Consider the following 27254-nt stretch of genomic DNA (forward strand, 5'->3'; position numbering starts at 1 on the left):
GGAGTTAAAGAGATCTCCACAAATGTAGCATAAGCTAGCTAACTAGCAGAGAAAGAGAGATAGTGAAACCAAGTCTGCCCAAAGCGGTTTAACAACTATGGTGAGCGTAAAACCAGCTTAATAAAAAGATCAGCAGACATACGATTAGTTTATTCTAACAGAATTAACCGTAACTGTAAAGTAACAGCTAGCGTTAGCGTTAGCAAGTTAGCAACGCTATGCTAGCCAGCGAAACCGACGTTAGTACACTCGTATGTCAATTATTTACTCCACTGTAAAAGTGTGATGAAGTGCAGCTAAGACAATGTTTTTGTGGCATTGTAAATGCTGAGATATTATTGTTGACTACCTTTATAACATCCAAATGTGTGAGGGGCTACTGCATGTTCTCATCCACCGCTGAAGCTAACAACATCCTCTTCTTCTTCTTCTGTGGTGTTTAACTGCAACATCTCCCTCCTCCTCGCCCCGAAACTACAACCCGTGAGGCATTCAAGAACACACCACCGTTCAGTGTTTACTGTAAGTGTGCAGGTTTTGTGATTGTTACACAAGTAACTCAGGATATTTAAATCTATTACAACTTGGAGCCGTTTTAGCCAGAATAGGTAAATAATGACAATAAAAACGAAGTTTATAAGAGCTCACAATTATAGTTAAGACTCCGCATTATGTGATTATCTATACTTTATTAAATTGGGAAGCGTCAAGCAGCAGGTGCGTTCATAACACATTAAGGTCGTTATTCACCACAACATTCAAACACAAATATAACGTTTTATTTCCCAACAGTTCTAACAACATAGCGTGTGAAATACAATCTTGAAAAACGACACAATTAAGACATTCATTCAAGTGAACTTTAACAACAATGAATATATATTTTTTACATTATTTTCAAATCAAAACAAACGACAAAGACAAAGTTTGGGCAGCACAGATTTAAACAAAAATAAAACAGCAGATCACTCTGACAGAAGAAAAGTAGTTCAGCATAATCCCTTTAGAGTTATCAATATATTTCTAATGCGTTGTGACTCAAAAGGGATATTTTCTTGAAAGAAAAGTAGGACAGAAACATAAAATACTCCAATATTCCCTTTATAATACAATTATAAAATCCAGCAACGTTTTGACCAAAGTTCACATTTTCTTAGTTTTACACCTGAAACAGACAAACCTTAAAGCATCGTTTGTAAAGCTCTCAAACCCGAAAACATTTTGAGTGCCTCAGCTTTCAGCAACAATTTTACGTGTGTACAAAGCATATTTTGAAATGCAACAAGTAAAAATTCACGAAATTCTTGTCAAACTGGTCATGATTTGGAAATTATTAATCCATCATAGTATTCAGTGAGAGCATATCCCTGTATCTATAAAACATGTTATGAATAAATATTCCCTAGTGTGGAGAATATTTACCAATCATTGAAAGATTATTAAGTATTCACCTAAAATAAAAATCACAGTCTTGTGAAAATAAAAAACACTTGGATAATTCGGATCTTGTCAGATTGTGTCATCAGTGTTTTTCTGCAAGACGTTTCAGGTTATTTGGTTCAGTTCCCGAGTTTTGTTCCTCAGATGCCTCTTACGCATTCTGATTGTCCACTGAATCGTGAGTTTGGCAAAATTTGCAGCCTTGAAGAGAGCCATGAAGACGCCACACAGAATGGCGACAGAGTTCCAGGGATTTGCCGTCACGATCTGTTCGGAAGAAGGCAAAGTTGTAATACAGACTGATACACTGACACAGACAGTTCTCATCAGGATAAAATGTCCAGGAGGACTCACCAGTCGGATTTCTTGCATATAAGGATCCCGCCATTCAAAGACGGCGAAGAAGAGCTGATTGGTTTTCTCTGATTCGGGCCTTCTGTCATTGAACTTCACCACAGCGGACTAGAAGATCCAACACAAACGATTGCATTAACGCTTCTAAAATCATCACGTGTTAGTAGGAGTACACCGGTCGCACATAAATACCTCCTGACGAAACTCGACAGCTTCATTGTTTTTCCCAGACGTCTTCACGAAAGACATCTTGACCCAGGTTCTGAACCCTCCAGAGAAAGTCCACATGGAGTAATTCCTCTCACAATCCCTCATGAAGTGTGATTTATTCGCACTAGAGTCAGAAAACACAGAACACAGGTGTCACTGAAAGTAAATGCATGTATGTGACCGAGTCAAATCTTTGTTTCATAAAGCATGAAGTCGTAGATACACTAAGTTGTCACGGTTCACTAAATTGGCGTTTAAATGATGTAAATACTTCCCTGTGGAAGGTATCAAGCGGTCAGTGCATTATTTATGTTGCGATTCTTTTCCTCACAAGTTGAAGCAAAACAAACACACCAGGAAAATCCTATATGACCCCAGCCCATCAATCAGACCAATCAGACATCACCGGATCGTCTACACTTGTGTTCGCAGTTACCTGTGAATCAAGTCACTAAACTTGGCAAAAAGCATGTAAGTGATGGCACTGAAGTCCTCTTCTGTTTCATTGTGACTGAACTGCATGAAGATCAACTCTTTGCTTCTGACGTCAGTTGGGCCGCGGACCACCACAGCCGTCTTCTGTGGGAGCGAATATGAGAGTCAGGCCTATTTATTGATCTTGTTGTTTTTCTTATTGACAAAATATAACATACAAAGAACTCAGGTAAACATCGACATTACAGAACATATGTAGCTAGTATAATACACATACACAAGTATATATACACACACAGTTATAAACAAACTCAATCAGCGGTATTAGGGAACAAGGTTCCATTATTTTCAGTAACTGAATTGAGAAGGTAACTACATTCAAAGATAAAAAGTAAAAACCAAGGGAGTGATTAAGAAAATGTCCGTTTATGAATAAAGAAATCGGCACATAAAATAATGAAGTTAGTGAAATGTTCAAGAGCGCCAGAATCTGCATAGCAACAGAATAAACTAAACTGGCGGCTTCAAAAAAGGGAGGCTGACCTCCGTCTGATTGGTAAACGGCCCGAAGTAAGTCACGTTGGTGATCCTGCAGTCTCCTTCTTGAGGCTTTCCCGGGTCCACTAAAGGTGGGATGTGGTCGTGGTCATGATGTTTGCAGCTCAACAGCAGAGCTTTGCCCGGATACAGAGCGATACCTGCGCAAAGAATCAACAAAAACACACACATGATTATCAATGGATCATGAGGTATTGAGACTTAAACACAGCAGCAAGCCCTTGGATGTATTGGTTGTCTACTTTGGAGTTCTACGATGCTCAGTGTCAACTCAAACCTCGACTGTATGAATCAACGCCATGATGAAAGTTGATATCATCATGCATCATCAGCTTCAATTGATTTAATGTCTGATTATGAATAATACACATACTGATCCGCCCATATTCTCACACACACATATTCAAACTAGTTCTATATGGTAATCTACACATACTTGTATATATACATATATAGTAGGCTACATGATACATAAGGGCATACAGTATATATATCCTCATATTAATGAGTATCAGTTAGATGCTCTTTGGGCTTGTTTTTATCTACTTATTCTGATCACAGCGGTCTGCTCTTGATGAAACAACCCAACAGCATATAAAGTAATTGTACCGGCTCCACCTTGACCAGCTGCAACATGAAAATGCTGGCTACGTGTTTTACACTCTGGAATAAATCATTCTGCAGAACAAGTACTTTCAGTCGTTTTTAGATTCCTGCATTTTTTACTGAAATAAAAGATCTGAATCTCTTTCTGCCCGCATTGGCTGTTACCTACTAAAGCAGCCGTGTGTGATATTTCTACGAACCTGGTGCTGAAAAGGACTCGACCTCTTTGTAGGTGACGGACATAACAGGGTGGTTGAGTTTCTCCAAAAAGTCCGAGATGGTCTGGTAGGCCAGGAACACCGCCACGCCCGTCAGCAGCAGGTAGATGAAGATGAGCACCACCGTGAAGAAATTCCTCAGGCAGGTTCTACCGAATCTCCTCGGTGGACCGTTTCCCCTGTTGTCGTCCTCTGTAATGAAAGTGGGCCAAACTAGGACACTGAAACCCGGAGGAACAAAACCCTGCTGAATGTGTCAAACGTGAGTCTGTGAGACGCTGCAGATGAAAGTGTCCACCGTGTTGTCACACAGCAGGTCATCGTCACCTTGTGAGTTGCCGTCGTTGGGCTCCTCGCGCTCCAGGTCTTCAGTGGCATCGTCAAAGAAGCCTGGAGACTGTGTGTTCCCTTCATCACCAGCCTCATCCTCATCATCATCAATGAACTGTGAGGTTAGGAAAGGGACAATGAAGCGGAGTGCAGTCGCACCAAAGAAAGATCGTTTAGTCGGTTATAGAGAAGAAGAAAAGAAGTCACTTCTACTGCACAGAGGGATATATTGTCCTTTCACTACATTCATTCGACACCTTAAGATTAAGATTAGTAACACAAAATACAATCAACAAATACATTGTTATATAGTATTAAGATCAGAGAAGAGCTAAACTACCATGCAGTATAAATTATAAAGTGATTAAAAGTAGCGGCTCCTTTACCAGCTGCGACATTGAAGTGATGTACACATTAATGCATCAATAATTATAATGCAGTAATATAATGCATGTCATTCTGAAATGAGCCATTCTGCATAATGAGTACTTTAACGTCTGGTACTTTCACAGTACTTTGATACTGCTGTAGTTTTACTTCAGGAAAATTGATTTGAGGCAGAATATTTCTTGACTGTACAAAAATACAGTAACAAGTAAAAATCCTACGAATATAAGATTTCAGGGAAGTAAAAACGTAGTAACTGCAAAATGTACATAACTTACTGAAGTAAAAGTAATTGTTGGGTTCATTTCAGAGAGCAATATTATTGTATCGGCCTACATCATATTAGAGGAATATTATTACAGATGCTTTAACTTTTTAATGTTGAAGTATTATATTTAGAAAGTGATCGTGTGTTTTATTTGTAAAGTCTGAATCAGTTAAGTAACTCCAGCTGCTGTGAAGTAAAAAATACAACATTTGCCTCTGAAATGTAGAAGTATAAACTTCTAGACTCATAGAAAGCATGAAGTCAGCTAATATCATGTTGTAGGAAGTGGCTTTAAACAGCAGCCGTCAGCTGTACCGTCACATGATGTCAAGCGAGGAGGACAGTTAATAAACCCGCAGCTTTCTGACTCCTGATTATCACATTACAAATAACAGAGTGCGTGTAAACACGAAGGTAGTTGACCTGACGTTACCTCACGGTATGACCGGGATCTTTCTTTCCCGAGCATTCCTCTGCACTTCCTTCAGTTACAAAAAGCTATTTCTGCTCTTCCAGGTGAACCGTTGGACTAGTTGTGCGAAGTCTGAAAACTTATTTTAATAAATAACAGAGACATTTTAAAGGAAATGTAATCCCCCCCGTGTTTAGGTCCCAGTTTTCCGCGTTACAGAGAGAGAGACACACACACACACACACACACACACACTACACGATCATATTGGTTTTGGCCCATCCCATCACAGGCACCTACAGCCCGCGCTCCAATAGTAACACTCGTGTCCTTGACGTTTCCTGGTTTCCTTCCCCTCCCCTTAGATTGAAACCTTGTGCTGCCTTAAGGTGCACATTATGCAAGTCGTTGGACATAAATACTTCATTCATTTTCTCCATGAACATTTCAGTAAATCTCCTTTAAGGAGCTTTAAACCAAGTAACCTACCTGTTGATTGATTGGTTCATGGTTGCCATTTCTCTCTTCATATTAATGTTAACAGTGGTGGAAAAAGTAAGGCAAGTTTATTCATATAACACACATGCACAAAGTAATATAAAGTGCTTCACATAAAGCATAAGCATGAAATACAAAACAGAAATATCCAAGTAAATACCCTGCATTCAAAATGTGTTCATATCAATGAAAGTAGATAATTTAACTCCTGATGCAGAATGGCCTATTTCAGATGAATGTATATTACATTTTATGATCATAATGAATTATCCGTGTATGTGTAAGCTTCACTCATGCTGCAGCAGGTAAAGGTAATCATTTATTAGTTTATTTAAATAATTTATTATTTATCTGAATCTGCAAAGTAACTAGTACTGTTGTCAAATAAATGTAGCGGAGTAAAAAGTGCAATATTTGCTTCCAAAAAGTAGCTTTGCATATAATGGAAATACTCAAGTAAAGCACAAGTACCTCAAAATTGTACTTAAGTACGGTACTTGAGTAGATGTTCTTAGATATGGGCTGTTCTACACTGACTGTTAAGGTGAAATGTCGGCAACATTAAAACAATAAAAAGGAGTTTAGAAAAAATTACATAAAGGGTGTGTGTGTGTGTGTGTGTGTGTGTTGCCTGAGAATCATGAATCATTACATCCCTTTTGGGTGACACTAAAATTTCCGACGGCATTAAATGCAGCACCAACTCCAGAGTGCAGTTACAGCTTCAAAGCGCACCAAGCTCGTGCAAACACACAATCACAGTATGGCAACCGCGCGCCTTTGTGTCCTGGTTGTTGTCCTCTCTGCGAATGCAGCAGAAGACTTTCAATTAAAATACAAACCGTCCACGAAACCTGTCCGACTATTCACCGAGGAGGAGCTGAAAAGATACGACGGCAGCGTGGTAAACTTTATTTTCAACCCATAATCCATTCTTGCATGTGCGCGCGATAACCATGTATCTCCTTTCCGTTGTTTCCCCCTCCCTGTTTTAGGAGGGACACCCTATCTACATGGCAGTAAAAGGAGTTGTGTTTGATGTCACCAAGGGAAAAGGTAACTACAACCCACCACTCAAACCCTGAACATTATAATGAGTTATAAGACAATAAAAACAATTGCCTTGTCACTTAAATGTGCTTTATTCATTCAAACAAAACTGTGACATGAAAGTAAAATGAACACATTGATGCCCACTTGAAAGCTTTCCAGTCCTTCTCCAGAGCCTTCATTTGAAATCTGCACTCGGGCCAGACATTTGTCCACTCAAAATGCACAGATGTTTTGAATTGATATCTTATTTTGCACATTGCAGAGTTTTATGGAAAAGGTGCAGCCTACAACGCCCTGGTAGGCAAGGACTCCACGCGAGCTGTGGCTAAGATGTCCCTGGACCCGGCAGACCTGACATCAGATACTGTAGGTTCAGTGTTTTTGTCCCGGCAACAATTCACCCAGCAGTTGTTTGGACCGCAGTGTTTCCCCGTGACAGTGTATTAGTTGTGGTTGACTCCCATGGCGGGGAGCACCGACTTCTGACACCTGAGTGTCGGCTGCAAAAACAGCATTGCATTTATAAACTATGCAACTAGACTGAAACTTCCCAGCGTCGTCTGAATGCACCACGCACACCGTAGACCTGTCAGTCGGTCTGCTCTTCCAACAGTATCAGTAGACTTTTGAAAGGAAGAAGCAGTGAGCACACAAAGTCTACATATCAGAAACACTGGGACCGGACAGGTAAAAGAAAAGACTTTAATCAATCAAGGCCATAAACACTGTAATCACATGCATAACTTTCTCTCCTCCTTCACACCAAGATGCACTTCATTCAGGTGATGAATTGAGGATATTTGATACAACAGGATTTCTGAAGGACTTTAAAGTTCCACTTACTGATATTTGAATAGTACGTGTGGCATGTGGGAAGACTGCGTTGTGTGACTGAATTGTCCTGTTGTAATTATGTTGTGTTGTACAAATATAATTTGTTCTTTTGTCTCCAGCAAAGATGTCTTGATGTCAGTGAGACTTCTTGAATAAGGCGTAACTGTAGTATAAGAGCGCAGAATGAGTCACCAACTCAAATGTGAGAAACAATGATTTGGTGGTAAAAACTAACCATTTCAGCACAAATGACGAATAAGTAAATTGTTTTTACGACAGCAAGTGTCAGAGGACTTTCTTCACTTCCAGGCTGCTCTTCCTGTACTTTTCTTCTTTTGCTACCAACATGTTCATTTGTTGACTTACTGTAAAGATATTAATGACTTCAAAGGGCTTCATGATCTGCTCATCAAAGGTCTTGTTTTCCATTTGTGCATCCACAGACGGGCCTCACTGACGAGCAGCTGGAGTCTCTGGACAGTATATTTGAAGAGACGTACAAAACAAAGTATCCCATCGTGGGTTACACAGCATCGCGCATCCTCACGGCCGATGGAAGTCCCGACGCAGCCTTCAAACCAGAGGACCAGCCTCATTTTCAAATCAAAGATGAGTTTTAATCTCATTTTACCTTTTTGGAAAACATAGTTGTGACAAAAAAGTATTTTTGCTTTTTTAATATTTTCTCTTTCACCAGAATCAGAGCGTAATATACCGAGCGCAATATGTGTACAAGAGACGAGCAAAATACATAATGATACAAACACTTTGTATTCATATTTAAATGATCCTCTGTTATCTGTGGGAACATCCTTCTCGTGTGAAACTACACGCGGCCATTCTGCACAGTGGAACTCAAATGAAGTAGAAATAAGCCAAATACCTTTTTGAATGGAGAGGTATTGCAGTGCATTATATGTGGTTACAGCGGTAGCCTTTTCTATTTTTCAGGGAAATAATAAACTGAGTGAATGAACATACAGGAACATAGCTTGATTTGTTCCGTAGAAAGACACAAACACAAAACACCATCTATCTATTTAGAAAAGGAAGAGTGAGCCGACAGACCAGACGTATTTAACAAACTAAACATCGCCCCTCAGATTCCCTCCAATTAAGGTTTAGTATGGCTGCCACTAACTATGCTTTTCATCATGAATAGGAATGCGACTTAAAAATATCAGAAAATAGTGAAGAGTTCCCAGGACTTCTTTCCTGGGAACAGTGATTAAATGTTACAAAAAAAAAAAAGCAGAACGTCGTCACATTGAGAAGCTGGAGCCAAAAGAGATCTGGCCTTGTTGCTCGATACATTGTTGCTCGATACATTGTTGCTCGATACATTGTTGCTCTATACAATTCTTTCCATGAATTGCTTAAACTCTAGATTTTAGTGAAACACGTTGTCATTGAATGCATCGTCCAGCAGAGTATCTATGGAATTAAAAACCACTGAATCTGCAGCTCTGTGACTGTTTTCTACCTTATGTTGTTTTTGTACAATTTATCATTAAAGTCTGTAAATCTCAAACCTTTTACGTTTGTTTCACTTGAGCGTTACCGCTCAGTGCTGTTGAGGCGTTATCTTGATGTGATCTGGCTTTATTACAGCTCATGACTCACTCGTGTCACCTCCAAGCAGGCAGCGTAACCAGGACGTCTGGGCTTATAGAGCCCTGCATGCTCCGATCAAAGGTCATCCGTTTCGGTGGTGAGGCAGGTGATTGACTTGAGGTGGAGCCGTGCGTCTTGCCCCGCCGGACGGTCACCCTGGAGGTAAGTCTGTCCGTTTGTGCGACAGCAGCCGAGTTGAACCTCCCACGTCACTGTGAGTGTTCTACGGCCGAGTTCAAAGGACACAAGCCCTGCCCTCGAGTCTGCCGGCGAGAGCGGAGCCGCGTCCTTTATCAGGTGGAGATTCTGCTGGGAGTCGACCACTGCAGCCTCGGTCCGCCTGGGAAACACTTTCTGCTGCTGGAGCTCGTCCACCAACCGGAGCCAAGATGCCCAAAACAGTAAGACTCTCATGATTTTGGTGAAAAGATTAACTGCGTCACTGAAATGTCTCTTCCTGGTTTAAGTTGTGTGTGGGGGGGGGGGGTGTTTTTGTACATTCATCTGTCTAAATACTGTAGGAGAAACACCTTTAAAAAAACAAATTTAAGGGTCAACCATATTTATTTTTTACCGTTTTGATCACAGATCATTTTCTATGTTCAAGCTTGTGAGTTGTTTCTAAGAGGCACCGTTTCTTCTTGGCATTTACTCATTAACCAAATGTAGAGTTTGACCCATGCTGCACACATTCCTGGCAGAAACAGTGTTCCTGAAATGCTACTTCGTGGAGGGAACAGTGCCGCATTTAGTCTGTGTGGTCGTGCAGAACGACCAAAGTGATTTTGTAAATGTCAAGAGTTAACTTTCACCAACAACTCATGACCGTTTGGTTTAACTGCCTTTGATTTTATAAGACACTCATCAACAATCAATGTTCCATCCTAAACAAAAGAATCCCTGATGTATTTATTTGCTATAAGTCCCTAATTCTCCCAGTGAGATGAACTTAAGTATTCAGCATCAGTCTGTAGGTGAACTGATAAGAAAGGCCGGATTGTGCATTACGACTGCAGCGCTGCTTCTATTGACTCTCCAAGGAGAAAGCCCCTCTGAAGAGGTCACGCTGACGTCTGCCTCCGCGATTTCACTGATGTTAAACGAGCTTGAGTTCAAACATTATGAGTCATGGTGGCAGGTATCGCTTGTGTTCTGGGAAATGCTGAAGAAGTGACTCAAGAGTTGAACTCGCGCTGTAATTTGAACAGTTAACCGGTAGATACCAAAACAAATATACACGAAACATAAACAGCCTCCAAAGTTTGGACCTCAAAGTGGAAGCAATGCATCGGCAGCACGTCGTGGAGTTAAGAAGTCATCTTGTGATCATGGAAAGTGGAAACAGTTGAGAAACATGGTGGCGGTTTCATAAATGGATGCTCCAGTCCTTGTTGCCTACGTTTCAGTGGGTTTATCTTTATGACACGCAGGGTGTGCTCTCGTGAAACTTCATAAAATGATTGTGAAACTGCTACAAGCCCAATCTGGTCTGCAGGCCAGGGTCATGCAATTTTATTGGGCTTTTGTGGAAAATATTGAGAATAATACTTCAGAAAATGAATTCTAGAAACAATAAAAAGTCAGATTTTATGTGCCAGTTTAATTGCTGTTGTAATAAAAGAGGTTGATCTTACTAACAATGGTCAAGTCTAAAGGCAACTTGGCAAACAGGGAGTATTTTGATATTTTAATCTGCGTATGTTCAACCTTGTGGCACCTCGCAAGGGTAGTCCAAAGTCTGATGAGATAGTGAGCAATTATGGTTTATGAACAATCCTTTCCACAGCTCCACACAACGGACTCTATTATTTAAGTTTTTTACTTTAAAAGTTGTTTCATAATGTAACCGTCAAATGTGCCCAAAATAAAAAGCAATATTTCTGCTAAATCGGGCTGAAAAGGTACGGCAGATGCAGGATTGATGGATTCCAATATATATCAGTGAAAACAGATAAATGCTCGAAATGAACGGGAATGAGAAGAGTTGTGTTTCCAAACCAATATCCATGTCGTCACGAGACTCACTGATCTTTTTCGCTTCAGGTCAACGTTCGCGTCACCACCATGGACGCAGAGCTGGAGTTCTCCTTCCACCCCAACACCACAGGGAAGCAGCTCTTTGACCAGGTCCGTATGTTACTGTATGAAAAGCACCAGGACGCTGATTCGTGGGATCATTGTTGTCTGAGTTGGGAACTTCAACTCGGTGCTTTCAGTTTCCTTGAGCACAGAGAGCATAGCTGCACCAGAAGTTCTGTTCATGTCTGTCCATAAACATGTTGAGCAAAGTGTTTGATTGCAGTCAGTAGGTCAGTAGACCCGACTTGATGCTGTCGTGTTCAGTAGAGGAAGAAGTATTCAGATATTTTGTAGAAATACAACAGTGTAGAAAGGTAAATGGTAGCACTCCCAGGCTTCTCCAGATACTCCTATTATTTGAATTATTCATTGACAATACTTCATTTAAATGTATCCTATTGGTAAAAAAAACTTCATTGTAATGAATTATATCAAAGGTGAAACAATTTGAATAAAATGTATTTGATGTTTAGAAGAAGAGTACAGAACGTGCAGCTAATTATTCTCCTGTTGTCAAGTTAAAACTGCAATTCTCCAAATATGTTGACTTTCTGTCAAAGTCATGTTGTAAACTTAAGATAAGACATATTCTTAAAGCAATCTGTCTGATGAAATCCTTCCACACACTGTTCTAAAAGGTAAAACACTCACACATACATGATGAATAACTTGTACTGAAAGGTGACCTCACCACCCAACAGTACGACAGTATTCCCCGGAGCGCTCTGTGTAAAGACTTAAACCTTCGTACTTGACGGGCAGCTCGTGATGAAGGGGTCCCCGAGGCTTTAAAGTATATTCACCACCTCAGCTGTTCACAGTGACATTATCAGAAGTGAGACTGATTTACAGACTGTGCTTAATCCTCAAACCAAAGGTTGTTTCGTCAGGAGCAGAAGTGTGAAGAAAATAAGAAGTGAAGTCTCTCTCTCTGTCTCTCTCTCTCTATCTCTCTCCCTATCTCTCTCTGTCTCTCTCTCTGTCTATCTCTCTCTCTCTATCGCTCTGTCTGTCTTTCTCTCTGTCTCTCTCTCTCTCTGTCTGTCTGTCTCTCTGCCTCTCTCTCTCTCTGTCTCTCTATCTCTCTCTGTCTCTGTATCTCTATCTCTGTCTCTCTGTCTCTCTCTCTCTCTGTCTGTCTCTCTGCCTCTCTCTGTCTATCGCTCTGTCTGTCTCTCTCTCTCTCTCTCTGTCTATCGCTCTCTCTCTGTCTCTGTCTATCTCTCTGCCTCTCTCTCTATCTCTCTCTCTCTCTGTCTATCGCTCTCTCTCTATCTCTCTCTGTCTCTGTCTCTCTCTCTGTCTCTGTCTCTTTCTCTCTCTGTCTCTCTCTCTCTCTCTCTCTCTCTGTCTCTCTATGTCTCTCTCTGTCTCTCTCTCTCTCTGTCTCTCTCTCTCTCTCTGTCTCTCTCTCTCTCTCTCTCTCTCTCTCTCTCTGTCTCTCTCTCTCTCTCTCTCTCTCTCTCTCTCTCTCTCTCTCTCCCTCTCTCTCTCTCTGTCTCTGTCTCTCTGTCTGTCTCTGTCTCTGTCTCTGTCTCTCTCTCTCTCTCTGTCTCTCTCTCTCTCTGTCTCTCTCTCTCTCAGGTTGCCAGGACCATCGGTCTGCGTGAGACGTGGTACTTTGGGCTTCAGTTTGTCGACTCTAAAGGATTCATCACCTGGCTGAACTCTGAGAAGAAGGTGAATCTGTGATTTCACTGAGTCAGCGTGCTGATAACTGACGCATCGTGTTGCTCTTGTTCATCATCCTGTTCTGTTGACCTGCTCTTTCTCTGCTGCTCTTCTTGCAGTTCTTCTTCTGTTCTTCTCTACTCTACTGCATTGGTTCACAGTTTACCCTTAATCAACACCAAACGTGCTAATTAGAATGGATTTTAAACGGGAAGGTATTTAATACTGTTACTGAAATACTTTCAATGAATACATTGTAACAATTGACTTTCATAGAAGACACCGTGATCCTGGAATTGTTCATGTTTACATATGTACTTACTCCTGCAAGTACCCATGATTGGGAAAACTACTTTACATTACTCCAAGATATTCTTTCTATCTTTTTTCACTAATTATTAACATAAGTTAACAATATATGTTCACGTCTATATTTAACCTTATTCTCCTCTATCCTGCTTCTGTTCTACTGTATCCTATTGCACTCCATTGTACTGTATTCTACTCTATATGTTCACACTCTATTGTCTTTTCTACTCTACTCCGTCATACTGTCATGGAACACTGCTTCACTCTGTTCCTTCTCTACTCTACTTCATTCCAATACTCTTTTATGACGTGTGCTCTGCTCAGGTGATGGTCCAGGATGTGAGGAAGGAGACTCCCCTGCAGTTCAAGCTGAGGGCCAAGTTTTACCCAGAGGACGTGACCGAGGAGCTGATCCAGGACGTCACCCGCAGGCTTTTCTTCTTGCAGGTGAAGGAGGGCGTTCTGGGGGAGGAGATCTACTGTCCTCCAGAGTCCGCTGTGCTGCTGGCCTCTTACGCCGTCCAGTCCAAGTACGGAGAGCAGGACAAGTCGGCGCTTAAGCCCGGCTACCTGTCCTCCGAGCGCCTGCTGCCCAAGAGGTGAGTGTGAGAATGTGTGAGCTCTGAGTGATCTCTGGTATCTACTTCACTGCCTGAGATCACCTGTCAAGTACAACTTCTCAATCCTTGAAAGTGTTAATTATCTGTGTAATTGAAAATAAATGTATTGATGAATGAATATTGGTGGAAACGCTGCTCTCCAGACAGCAACTACCGGTTTACGTGAAAAGACTGTTTTATTGTCGGAGAAGAAACTTGTTTTAAGCCTCTAAATATGTGCTTTGCTTTGATTTCTGTGAGCAAAGAATGATACATATATTGCTTTAACTGACTTAAAAAGGGTGAACCAACAAAGACTTACCATTTACTGTGAATTTACTTTCCATAAATTGTAAAATAATGGAAATCATGCAGCTGAATAGCTCCCTCAATGGCTCAAATATGAAGCTGTGTACTATTACACACTCGCACTGGCCAACGATAGATATAACAAGACGAGACAATGCAGCATGTGTTTGATTTAGCTCTGTCGGTACACACGGACTGTCTCCATGTTCACCAGTGGGTTGCTGATAACCGGTCTCTCCCCTCAGAGTGCTGGAACAACACAAGCTGTCCAAGGAGCAGTGGGAGGAGAGGATCCAGGTTTGGCACGAGGAGCACAGATCGATGCTGAAGTAAGTGATAAATCCACTGATGTTCAACTGAAGACTGTATCTGCCGAAAACAAACTCGTACGCATTTTGGCATCGAGCCTTCATCGGGGACTCAAACTGATCTCATGGATCGCGTGTCTTAAATGTGATTTTTCATATTACAAAATAGGACGGATTCGATCATAAGTTTGTGTATTTTACCGACTTTGAACCTAAATGGAGCTGGAAATGGAAGCCAACCCGACTTATTGTGTTCGTCTGTGAAACTCAAAAGAATCAACTCTTTCATCTCACCTGTTTGAGTAGAAGATAAATGCTTGAATTGAAAAGGAAATGCTCCCATAAACGGATGAAATCAGTGTGTTTTCATCCGTCTGTTCACCCTGAACAGGGAAGAGTCCATGATTGAGTACCTGAAGATCGCTCAGGACCTGGAAATGTACGGCGTCAACTACTTTGAGATCAAGAACAAGAAGGGCTCAGACCTGTGGCTGGGAGTCGACGCTCTGGGACTGAACATCTACGAGAAGGACGACAAGTGAGTCAACAAATCAGTTTCACTGATTCACTGGTTTTGCCGCACAGAACTTACTTCTCAAAGTATCTCCTGACATCATAAGTGTAGTGTTTATTGATTTGATGACAAACAGTTGTAGACGGGAGGGCAACACACGAGCAGTCATCGACCTCTGCTACCTTCCCTTTCCAGTCGGTCAAGTTTTAAATAACACGTCTGACCGCATGGCCATTGACCGAATTCTCTTGATTCCACTACAACACGAACACTGTTGTCAGAATGTTACGTGCAAAGAGTTCTCCGCCTGTGAATATTCTGTCAGTGCAAACCAACTTTTTAAACTTCCTGTTGAGTTTGTCTGATTTGTCTTCGTCCTCTAGACTTTCTCCAAAGATTGGATTCCCCTGGAGTGAAATAAGAAACGTTTCTTTCAACGATAAGAAATTCATCATCAAGCCCATAGATAAGAAAGCTCCTGTAAGTATGTAACGAGTCTTAGTCCTCCGTAGCATATCATGTGTATGTAAAGATTAGTGCTGGGCAACGATTCAAATATTTAATCGCGATTAATTGCATGGATTTTTTTGCGATTAATCGCATTGTTATGGCAAAGTTCAATCATGAATTCAAAAGTAGTGTATTGCACACTTTTATTTTAAAAGTACTGCTATATGAATAAAAGGGCAATAACATTTGGTTCACGAGATGCAGGTAGCATGTTTCATACTTCATGTGAATGTAATTCATACTTTGTTGGCATCTTATTCTGAAAACCGGATGTTCGTCTGAAGAACCCGGATGTTGTCTCACGTTAATGTTTCCGCTAACTTTCAAAGTCCTTCGCTCGCTCCCGATCTGTGCCGTTTAAATGCGTTTACGGTGAATGTCAGCATAGAGGTGCACTGACATGCAAGTGTCTGCTGAGTGGACCACGGAGATCTGAGTGTCTGCTGACTTTACTGCAGCGATGTCCACTAGTCTCCAGGGAGAGCAGCGGAAGTCGTCTTTTCTCTACGGCAACCCTGAAGGGACATCACATCTCTAATACAAAACGATAAACATGAGACAGTCTGACTGTAGGATGTTTGCTGGCTTTTATCCCACTGTTCTTGTCATCCGCTTGTTGTTATGTATATGTATTGTCTCTTGTCTTTCAATAAAATAAAAAAAAGAAAAAAAAAAAAAAATTATAATTATAATAAATTTAAAAAATGCGCTAACGCGCAATAAAATTATTGTCGCCGTTAATTAATGAATGCGCTAACGCGAAATTAACGCGTTAACTTGCCCAGCACTAGTAAAAATCTGTAAAAGATAAGTTGCAGATTTGCACCATGAAGCAGCAGTAATGTGGTGCACATTTACAGAAAAAGAACGGGATTAAAGTTGTACGAATCGTATTGGTAAAAGCCCACATGCAACAATTTTAGGTACATTTGTACGTACATTTTTTCAGGTATCTGTGCAAAGACAACAGACTCTGACACGCTTAAAGTTCAATTCAAACATTCTTACAAAAGAAAAGCTTTTTACCGCTTCCTTTCATAATTACATCCTTGATATATAGGAAATCAAACATAAACCTTGAGGACGTTTATTCGTCAAATAAGTTGGATATACTACATTTTAGTTGGAGGTTAAGAAGACGGAACCGCAACTATACAGACGGACCCTGACACTTTGTTCACTTCTAAAGGATTTTCTATTCTATGCTCCACGACTGCGAGTCAACAAGGGCATCCTGCAGCTGTGCATGGGCAACCATGAGCTGTACATGCGCCGCCGCAAGACCGACACCATCGAGGTTCAGCAGATGAAGGCTCAGGCCAAAGAGGAGAGGCTGCACAAGAAGATGGAGAGGTAAGGGAGAGGGCTTTTAAAAGTCTAAAAGTCACTCGCGTTACCGTCATGGTCTCTCAGCATTGGGATTTGAATCTTCAGGCTGTGATGAATATGTATGATCAGTCTTTTGTTCTTGTGTTCTGCAGGGATCAGCTGGAGAGTGAGAAGAAGAAGAGGGCGGCCATGGAGAAAGAGAAGGAGGAGATGGAGAGAGAGAAGCAGGCGCTGATGATGAAGCTCTACCAGTTTGAAGAGACAACCAAGAGAGCAGAGAGAGGTGAGACGGAGAAGCTCAACTCGGACTCCTTCTGGACCATACTGGTCATATTACGCTCCTGAAGGAAATCAACAGGATAAGTTCTGTTGTGTTGTCTTACACGTTTCAAACTTAAAGAAGTAGCAAGGCTTTACCGCCCTCTTCTGTTTACTGAAATACATCTTTATCTTAAAAAGGTTAACAGTGAAGTGAATATGTTTGTATTTGCTTACAAATACTTGAGCCAGAGATTAACAGGGCCGACTTGTCTTTGAAAGTTCCCTAAATTTGCATCAAATGGCTTTGAAACAATGATTGCAGCTGATTTCTGCGTATTTTCGTAAAACAAATAAGAACGCAGCTTCCTGCACTAGAAAATGCTGTGACAACATGCAAAGCACGAAGAACAAGTCCCGGGCTGCTGGATGGTCTGATTTGGGAAACACTTTTGCTCATATGCTTCAAATCAGAAGTTCCCAACCTGGGTGTTGAAGATTAATGAAACGCACATCACGCAGATAAAAGCCTGCCAGAACAAGAATCAGAAAAAAGGCAACGTCTGCACTCCACTCCGTGCACCAAAGATTTATAAATGACTACGTTTCAAGTCTACTTTGATCTTCGTCAGGTCAGAAAGTTTGTGGTTCGCACCTTTCACACACCCATATCTCTACATCATCTACACCAATCAGCTCACAAGCTCGATGCTGGCAGGTGTGGTTCGTCCAAAAAGAGCAGGCTGATCAAACATCCACAAACGATTAGCAATGCAATAAAATACATAGAAAAAGTACATAAAAACAACAATACAAAAGCCATACTTCTAATTATCAACTTGTATGGTATTTATAGACACTGTGTCAAATTCATCATCAAATGCATCAGAAACTACATCACCCACATTCAAAATGCTGCATATTTAGGGTTTATAAGCCAAAAAGAACAGGAACCACCACCTCAAATGATTCATAATTGCAGCAGAATGCAGAAAAAAAAGAGTTCCCCCTGTAGAATAATTTCACTGACTTTGTCCTGCAGAGCTTCAGGAGCAGCTGGAGAGGGCCATGAGGCTGGAGGAGGAGAGGAGGAGGGTGGAGCAGGAGGCGGCCCGGCTGGAGGCTGAGAGGATGGAGGCCGTAATAGCCAAGGAGGAGCTGATCAGGCAAGCTGAGGACCAGATAAAGAGCCAGGAGCAGCTGGTGAGTACACGGTGCAAGAAGCACTCAAAGCTTTCACGTGAGAAAACGTCGTGATAGAAAAACACTCATTACACACACAAAGCTCCTCCACTCAGGATGAACACACATGAACTGTTGTGATTGCAGTTTGAACTCATGCTTTCTTTTCGTTTGGGGGATTTCTCTGGGATTTACTTTCTCTTGCAGCGTGAGAAAATTCTTTTCGACTCTTTCTCACTTTAAAGCTCCTGAGAAAATATCAAATATCCACGATGTCACTGAGCAAAACGAGGATGCTTTTATGTTTTTATCACATTTTCTGAGCTTATTGGAAGTTAAATGTGAAGTCTTCATTTGTAAATGACAAGTACTACATTTATTCAATCGTGGGTTGTTTTGTTTTGTTCATCCATTCATAACATGACACCGTGTTCAGGTAGCCGAGTGTCTATTCTCGACATGTCGTGTCTATTTTTAACGACACTGTCGGTTTGTGCCCCCCCCCCCCGCCCCCCCCTCAGTCTGCAGATCTGGCCGAGTACAGCGCCAAGATCACTCTGCTGGAGGAGATCAAGAGAGTCAAGGAGGAAGAGGCTGAGTCATGGCACATCAAGGTGACATTTCAAAAGATGTACCTGTACGGTATTACCAGGAATATGTCATAACATTCTCGTTCCCGCTCATCAACTTCTCAGTTGCTGTTTTTTTTCCGCGATCACGCATTTTCTTTTCTCTATATCTTCCGTGTTGTCAGTACAAAAAAGGATTCATTTATATTTAGTTCAGCGGCTATCTGGGATGTATTTCAGACTTTATTTTAAGCATTTATGAGCAATATATAAATACTTATTAAATGTTTCAGAACACACTTTAATGTTTTAGTCAATAAATAAAGGCTGGAGGCCTTTTACACTCAATTTCTGAAAGGGAAAGACCCGTTAATAGCTTGTGGTGTTGGAAGAGAAATATACATGCATATGAATTCACCATATAACAATCCCATGCACTGCCCTGTGCGTTTCATATTTGAAGTTATGACATCCATGCAAGATTTTACACCCTATGTTTATTTTTTCTCATCCTTATTTGTCACACTAGTCCTTTAGCGCACCGCGTTGCATTTCATCAAATACATTACTTGGCAAATGAAGCTTAGAATCCTCGAATGAATAAATAAAACCAACATCCGTTCGTGAAAAAGACAAAGTCAAGTCGTCATAAACCAGTTTTTCAAAAGTGAAATAAAGACCTGAGATCAGAGTCCAGCTCTGCCTGCTCGCTTCATTTGATCATAAACTGTCACAGACATACTGATACGTAATACATGCCATTACTTCACAGTCTGTATGTGTAGATCAGATGTTGTACTACAACACAGTGAAAGACGCTGATATCCTTTTTCATGTATCTCTCTTTATCTGTCCAGTGACAACAGATGAAAATGTGCTTTTAGGCTAACTCTGGTTCCTTAACACTGTTTTGTTCTGTCCCTGTCAAATAAACTAAACAAAACCTCTCCTCTTCGTCCCAGGTTATGGAAGTGGAAGAGAATCTGATAAAGACGAAGGAGGAGCTGCACAACGTGAGGAGTTCTACAATCTCAACTCCTGTTCAAGCTCCTGTCGAGGCTCCTGTTGAAGCTCCTGCTTCCTCCTCCTCCTCCTCTTCCTCCTCCTCGGACAGCGAGAGCGACCACGAGCACAGCGAAGAGAACAGCACCTGCAGCGCCGAGCTGCAGACGCAGGACATCAACGACCACCGCCAGGAGGAGGAGCGACTTACCGAGGCCGAGAAGAACCAGCGCCTGCAGAAACAGCTGTTGGTGAGTTCAGGGTCCCGGGATACAACCCCCCCCTAAAGCAAGCTACTTAAGTAGCATACAAGTTTGCATAAAAACCTGATCCACCACAGCTCAAGTAAATTGTTATACAATATACTTGTTCCATTTGAATACACAGTAGAACTCAGATTACATTAGATTTGATTTGATTTGCAAAATACATGATGATCAAAAAATAAGAAAAGAATTGACACAATCCCCTACCCCAAAAAAGAGAACATTTATTAGCCTACGGTGTTATCTTTAGACACATAACTATATTCATCCATCGTTAAAGGGTGGGTCCATCTGCCCTGTTTTCTGGGTTTTTCAAATGGAAGCACCCACTCGTCGTTAACGCGACGAGCTGAGTCATGTTACAAAATAACTGGAAGGGTGGGTTCAGGGTTTTGTGAGGGGAAATGATTGTGTTTGTGAATGGAGCGCAGTGATGAACGGAGATCTTCCAGATTGTAACTTTAAAATGTTTTCAGTGGTCTAAAATCTGACCGGAAATAATGTAGCGCCGTAATCAACAACCACACAAAGAGACATTCGTCTGTCAGTCGATCAGGAAGCCACCAGACATGAGTTGAGTATCAAGTAAAGAACGACAAGAGGAAGCGTTTTCTCTGGAAAACGAGCAAGTCATTCTGACAAATTGATTGTGGGACATTTGAGTGTGTTGAAACAATCGGATGAAATGTACCAATGTGAGAATATATCGCGTTTAGATTTGATCTCGTGAAGTGGACGCAGTGTAAAACTCTCAGGTTGAATGAGTGAAATGTCCTCCGTCCCGTCCCTCAGGCCCTGAGCTCAGAGCTGGCAGAAGCCCGAGACGACAACAAGAAGACCCAGAACGACGTCCTCCACGCCGAGAACCGCCGAGCCGGCCGCGACAAGTACAAGACCCTGCGTCAGATCCGCATGGGCAACACCAAGCAGAGGATCGATGAGTTTGAGGCCTTGTAGAACACCTCAGAGACCTGAAGAGCTCGTCCGAATACCTCATGAAGGCCCCCCCCCCCGTTCAGCAATGCTTTCTGTAACTTAAGTGTGTGATGTAATTGCAGCCACACCTGATTTTGAAGACCCAGAAAAGCGTGAAGCTGATCTGCGTAAGAGTTCCTCCGTGAGTTTCATTTTGACGGTTTAACTTTTGCTTGAAAAGCAGTTTTGTTGTGTTTTCTTTTCTTTGTAGCACTCAAACATCTCCAATGTGCTGTTTAGTCCCATTACGACATATCAGACAGCTGGTGTGTACCCGATATCCTGTATGAACAAATTACATATGATAAACGATCAAAAACGTAATTGCAATTTGGCTTTTGAGTTTTGTTGTTATACCAAACTGAAGAGGTTAAATTTAGGTTAATTCAATGAATGTCCCATATTGCAATCAGTGACTTGTAAAACTGGAACTAACAATAATTTCACTTATTGATTATTTTTTTGATTATTACGTCATGTCATTATGTTGCATGTTTAACCAACCCAAAACATATTCCATTTATAGAAACATAAATGAGAGACAAACGGCAAATCCTCACATTTGAGATGCTGAATGGCATTTTTTCTGGATAAATGACATAAAACAATTTATCGATTATCAAAAATTGTTGTTGATTCTTTCTTGTCACCTTTCTCTCCGTTAATAGTTTCAGCTCCTCGTGCACCTGTTTCCATCTGTGTCCAAATAGCAATACTGTGTATTTAACAAGTTTCAATACACTTACAATCTCACGTGGTGTTATGATTTTCACATCAGAGATAGAAGAAAATCCTCCCCCCCCCCCCCCCCCCCACAGCAACATCTAATCCCATGTTTCTATTTAAACAACCTTCTGCTTTGAGAGTTCCCGTATCTAGATAATCTGAGTTCATTGTATTAAAGCCATTTTGTATATTTTTGTGTAGTCGTTCAAGCTCCAAAAAAAACCTGTCTCCTACATTTCCCATAATGCAACTCAATCTCTTTCAAACTCAGACCCCCCCTTCTATTTTACACTTTCAGTTATAAATATGTGTGTAGTCTTAAACTATAACCCTGATGACATCACTATGGCATCGTCCGGGTTGTCAAAATAAAACGCTAATTACAGCTACAATTTAAAGCGGATTATCCTTCATTATCCTTCATTAACAGTGAAGCCTCTGACTTTATGTATAACATCTCATGAATAATGTCCTCTTCCATGCCCTAACCCTGATACATTTTTAAATCCTTCATTTCGTGTGCGTGACTAAAGCCTGAGCTGAAGAACCCTGCAGCAGCTCACCTGAAGGCAAGAAGAAGAAGAAAGGATGTGGTTTTTTCAAATATTTACTCACGGAGAAAAGAAGGTTGTCATTCGGGTTGCTAGACAACTTCTGAAGTCGGGAGAGCCACTCTGTTTAAATAGTCACTTGGCAAATGTTTGACTTGAATCTCACACACACACACACACACACACACAAGGTAAATGTATCAACGTTAGCTCGTTGGAGGCTCTGCTGAGGAGTCAACTTGTTCATTTTGGCCTAAGGTAAGAACTGTGTGTGTGTGTGTGTGTGTGTGTGTGTGTGTGTGTGTGCGTGTGCGCGTGTGTGTTTTTTTGTGTAACTGTTGATTCGAGCCACTACCTCTCTGACAGTGTGGGATTGCCCCTTGTGTTTCTTTTCTGCACAATCTAATTATAAGTCGGTGACAAATAGTCTAAATACAGTAGCAACCCAACTGTGACGTGTGGGTGGTGCTGAGAGGACAGCTCCGTCTCCAAAGATTCCCCCTCTTCTGTTGGATCCGGAGTCCATCAGGAGCAGGTCGCAGAGGAGTCTTCCCCCCTCCTCCCCTCCCTCACACGCCCCCACCCACCCACCTACCTACACCTGCAACTCTTTGGTGAACCATGAAGCGACAGAACGCCAGGACTCTCGCGCTCATCGTCAGCATCCTCACCTACCTGGTGGTGGGAGCGGCCGTCTTCGAGACCCTGGAGTCGAAGCAGGAGAGGGGTCACAAGCGGAGGCTCGACGCCAGGAAGCACGAGCTCATGCGCAAGTACAACTTGACCAAAGAGAACTTCGAGGAGCTGGAGCTCGTCGTCCTGCATCTCAAACCGCACAAGGCGGGGGTCCAGTGGAAATTCGCCGGCTCTTTTTACTTCGCCATCACTGTGATTACGACCATAGGTGAGCCGGAAGTTTTTCTCGATTCACACAAATTAAAAGCATGTTTTAAAGATGCTCAGTGCAGGGCCGGAGACGGGGATTTAAGAATACCGAAGTGTACTCCCCCTCTCTCTGTCTCAGCTCGTGCACATCATTCAACATTACACGTGAGTAGAGGTACATTTACTCAACTTTACTTGAAAAGGCTATTGTCATTTTCTACTGCTTTATACTTCTACTCCACCATTCAGAGGCATATTGTATAGTTTCTTAGCAGATTGGGACTAATAACACAAAATATAATCAATAAATGAATTATGATATATTATTATAGGTTAAGATAAGACTTTATTGATTCCTTGGGAATTCACAAGCCCAGCAGTTTAGGCTGTAGAATTAAAAAAATAGCTCCACATTCACAAGTAATCTACACATTCATGCATCGATAATTATAATCCACTTTTGGTACTTTCAGGATATTTTTTGACGCTCGTGCTTTTGTATTTTCATCTATTTAAATCTATTTAAATTCTGAATGCAGGACCTTTCCACCACTGCATTGGAGTCATAGAGCTAAGCATTCACATGACCATTAGAAATTTGCCTTCATGATTTTGGAATCATATTTCTGTTTTATTTTGTGAAATATTTGGTTTAATCTGTCTAATGCTGTTTGTAACTCATCGTTTTTGCTGCCTTTCTTTACAAAGAAACCCTCAAAAACATACATTACTGCAATCATTGTATCTCAATTAAGCTATCCTGGTTAAATAAATGAATAGATAAAATACTAGGAACATAATTTTAGTGAGACAGAAACTAAAATTCCTTCATGTATTGTTCGTTCTGTCTTATTATATTGGCTTTAAAATGCACCTCAAAAGATTTCTTTCAGCTGAAAACCAATGAGTATTTAGTGTTCTTGACATCTTAGTGCAAAGTGTTTGAATTCTACATATTGTGTTAATATCCGTAGTGACTGCCCTCTACTGGTTGAAACCAGACACTTGCAATTTAATTTAGATATTGGCTGATCCGATGCCAGGTGACCAACCAATTGTATTAACTGAGAGTGTGTGTTAGTTCCCTGTGGAAAGATGAAAGAATCTTTTTGTCAAAGGAGGTCAAACTGCCTCTCTGCATCACAGCTGCTCAGACAACTTCTAACTTCACGTGTGCCGAGGTGTAAAACTCCCACTTCTGCTCCCTCAGGTTACGGCCATGCGGCGCCCAGCACCGACTCAGGGAAGGTGTTCTGCATGTTCTACGCCCTCCTGGGGATCCCGCTCACCCTGGTCATGTTCCAGAGCCTGGGCGAGCGGATCAACACGTTCGTCAGGTACCTGCTGCACCAAGCCAAGAAGTGCCTGGCGATGCGTCACACCGAGGTCTCCATGGCGAACATGGTGACCGTGGGCTTCTTCTCTTGCATGAGCACGCTGTGCGTGGGGGCCGCGGCGTTCTCCCACTGCGAGGGATGGAGCTTCCTCAACGCCTTCTACTACTGCTTCATCACGCTCACCACCATCGGCTTCGGAGACTACGTGGCTCTGCAGCGGGACGACACGCTGCAGAAAGACCCCCGGTACGTGGCCTTCTGCTTTGTCTACATCCTGACGGGCCTGACGGTGGTCGGAGCGTTCCTGAACCTGGTGGTGCTTCGCTTCCTGACCATGAACACCGAGGACGAGCGCAGGGACGCCAAGCAGAGGGCCCTGATGTCCAGAGGAGAGGTGGCTCGCCTACTGCCGGTCTCAGCCGCGACCTCCACACCTGTAGCAGACGACTCCGCCAAGGCTAAAGATTTCAAAGGTGTCTACACCGAGGTGCTGCATTTCCAGACTATATGCTCCTGCTTGTGGTACCGCAGCAAGGAGAAGCTGCAGGGCTCCGTACCCACCGTGATCCCTCAGGAGCTGACGTTCTCCGATGCCTACAGTAACTGTCCTCACTACATGGAGACCGGCTCAACAGGCTGCGTCTGCAGTCCGCGTCAGTGTTCGAGCATAAGCTCCATAACGACGGGCCTACACATTCTGTCCCCGTTCAGGATGTTCAAGAGACGCAGCTCCGTCTAGCCTTTCAGCGCAGCACGTTTTAGTACAGCACAGTGCGTCTATGGTGCCGAGGGGACAACAGATACTTGGCGGTCCTCGCAGCATAGACATGTTGAGATGTTTGTGGTGCTATAATCCCAGTAAACAGGAGGACACACGGAAGGGGAAACGCATACAGTACTGTAAACAGCAAAGACTTTCTCAAAAATGTGTTTCAAGAAATGCAATATTTTCACTTGAGATCTAATTGTGTAAGAAGTCATGTGAAGACGTTGCAGTGTTTTTGTTAATCATTCCAGAGGTGCTGATTTAAGTCGGGGGTTATTCCTTAAAGTTTTCCTTCGTCGTATTTGTGACTGAGGCTGCACAATTTCAGACAACTTACTGGTTTCTAGTCGCCTCATGTTGCCCTAAAACCTTATTCAAAGAAATCGTGATTGTCAGAACTGTATTACAGCTCACACACACACACACACACACACACACACACACACACACACACACACACTGATAACTCAATGTGACTCATCACTTCTGTGTCTCTGCCTCTATTATTGTGATTTTCAGAGCTCTCGGCCCAAACTGCTGGAGCATCAGTCATACACTCTGCAGTGTTATGTAACGTGGAAATAAAAAATAAAAAAATCACGATGACATATCCCTAACGTAGTAAAAGTGCATAAACACAAGTAGATCCTCGCCGGCACTGACTGAAACACACTGAACTGGACTAGTTTAACAACACGACTAAGCTCTTAAAGAAGATCATCGGGCTAAATCAACAACTCTATTGTGATGCTTCCATCAGTCCTTCGGGAGCCAGAGTGCAGTAAATACACGACAATCAGGTACTTGTGAAGCACACTATTAGAGGAATGGTTAAACATTTTGGAAAATATGTGTCTGTAGGTGATTAGCTTAGCTCAGAATAACAGGTAGCAGGGAAACCAGCTAACCTGGCTCTGACCAAAGGTAAAACTCGACTCACATATTAACATGCTGCATATGGATTGTTTAAAGGAACAGTGCAACATTTTTGGAAACATGCTGATTTACTTCCTTGTCAGATGAGAAGATCAATGCTCTCACATCTGTATGCTAAAATATGTATTCTGTGACCTAAAGCAAGTATCATAAAGTAACTTCAATACTTGAATTCCACCCTTATTTAGTATGCGTAGCAGAATAAGGGGAACAAGGTCACAGTGCAAGTTCTGCCTTCCAGCTGTGAAAATGCTCTCATCATCCAAGGACTCCAATCATTTGGCACATTAGGATTTTAACTCTGAGCAGCAGCAGCACACATGTCAATTTCCTTTCACGCTGGGATGCCTCTCGGCAAACAAGAACAATCTGGATGAACTGGAAAAGTGTGCAAACGATCCTGCTTTGAGATAACTCGCATTGTACGGTACCCTTCTCTGCTTCACATACAAAGCAATGGCAACATTCACACGGTTACAAGGCTCATTTATTCTCAACAGGGTTGTGCAACGAAATGCAGTATGTAGTCCCATATTGCTTCACAAGACAAACGCACAAAAACAAAAGTATATGTGAGGGAGGGAGGAGGATGAATTCAGGAGTCTCAGCCCTCAGAAGCTGCTCTGACGTCTGGTGGTACGGCAGCGGATACTTCTGTGTCTCCTGCCAGACGGCAGCAGGGTGAACAGGCTGTGGCTGTGGTGGGTATTGTCTTTTCATATCCTTTGGGACCCACCCACTCAGTTAAAGCATTTTTTCACAAACATCATTGTGTGAGACTTGTGTTGTAATGTGGCCGCATAAATAAGGTAATGTATTGTTCGTTCTGTTAAATGCTATATTTAGAAACGTTTTTTTTCTATAACCGTTACAGAATATAATTACCTTGTTTGTATCCTAATTACATAACTCCGTATCCGTTCCTCCTCAAGCCTGACTCTGACTTTCTTCGGCAA

At 42.0% G+C, this 27254-nt stretch overlaps 4 protein-coding genes across 4 annotated transcripts; 3 read left to right on the forward strand and 1 right to left on the reverse strand.

The window, feature by feature from the left end:
• Nucleotides 1–737: 737 nt before the first annotated feature.
• pacc1 (proton activated chloride channel 1) lies at nt 738–5404 on the reverse strand. The gene is made up of 8 exons (XM_079287099.1): nt 5240–5404; nt 4149–4266; nt 3804–4013; nt 2983–3137; nt 2441–2583; nt 1987–2128; nt 1795–1902; nt 738–1707 (listed from the first exon to the last, which is right to left on the reverse strand). Exons 1-8 carry the CDS (start codon nt 5273–5275, stop codon nt 1546–1548), a joined length of 1074 nt encoding a protein of 357 aa, XP_079143225.1. The 5' UTR covers nt 5276–5404; the 3' UTR covers nt 738–1545.
• A 1051-nt stretch (nt 5405–6455) lies between these two features.
• Nucleotides 6456–8224, forward strand: nenf (neudesin neurotrophic factor). Its single transcript, XM_079286368.1, has 4 exons — nt 6456–6620; nt 6712–6772; nt 7032–7135; nt 8047–8224. Exons 1-4 carry the CDS (start codon nt 6480–6482, stop codon nt 8221–8223), a joined length of 483 nt encoding a protein of 160 aa, XP_079142494.1. The 5' UTR covers nt 6456–6479; the 3' UTR covers nt 8224.
• Nucleotides 8225–9503: 1279 nt separating this feature from the next.
• LOC306790222 (ezrin-like) lies at nt 9504–21662 on the forward strand. Its single transcript, XM_079286370.1, has 13 exons — nt 9504–9618; nt 11261–11344; nt 12881–12976; nt 13601–13875; nt 14430–14513; nt 14884–15030; nt 15390–15486; nt 16706–16869; nt 16998–17128; nt 18146–18306; nt 18807–18899; nt 19817–20107; nt 20915–21662. The coding sequence occupies exons 1-13, from the start codon at nt 9607–9609 to the stop codon at nt 21077–21079; spliced, it is 1800 nt and encodes a 599-aa protein (XP_079142496.1). The 5' UTR covers nt 9504–9606; the 3' UTR covers nt 21080–21662.
• A 1330-nt stretch (nt 21663–22992) lies between these two features.
• Nucleotides 22993–25335, forward strand: kcnk3b (potassium channel, subfamily K, member 3b; the record flags this gene model as incomplete). The annotated part of the gene is made up of 2 exons (XM_079286476.1): nt 22993–23278; nt 24470–25335. Exons 1-2 carry the CDS (start codon nt 22996–22998, stop codon nt 25333–25335), a joined length of 1149 nt encoding a protein of 382 aa, XP_079142602.1. The 5' UTR covers nt 22993–22995.
• Nucleotides 25336–27254: the final 1919 nt, after the last annotated feature.

Source organism: Melanostigma gelatinosum (assembly GCF_949748355.1).
Source record: "Melanostigma gelatinosum genome assembly, chromosome: 16".
NCBI classification, from domain to species: Eukaryota; Metazoa; Chordata; class Actinopteri; order Perciformes; family Zoarcidae; genus Melanostigma; species Melanostigma gelatinosum.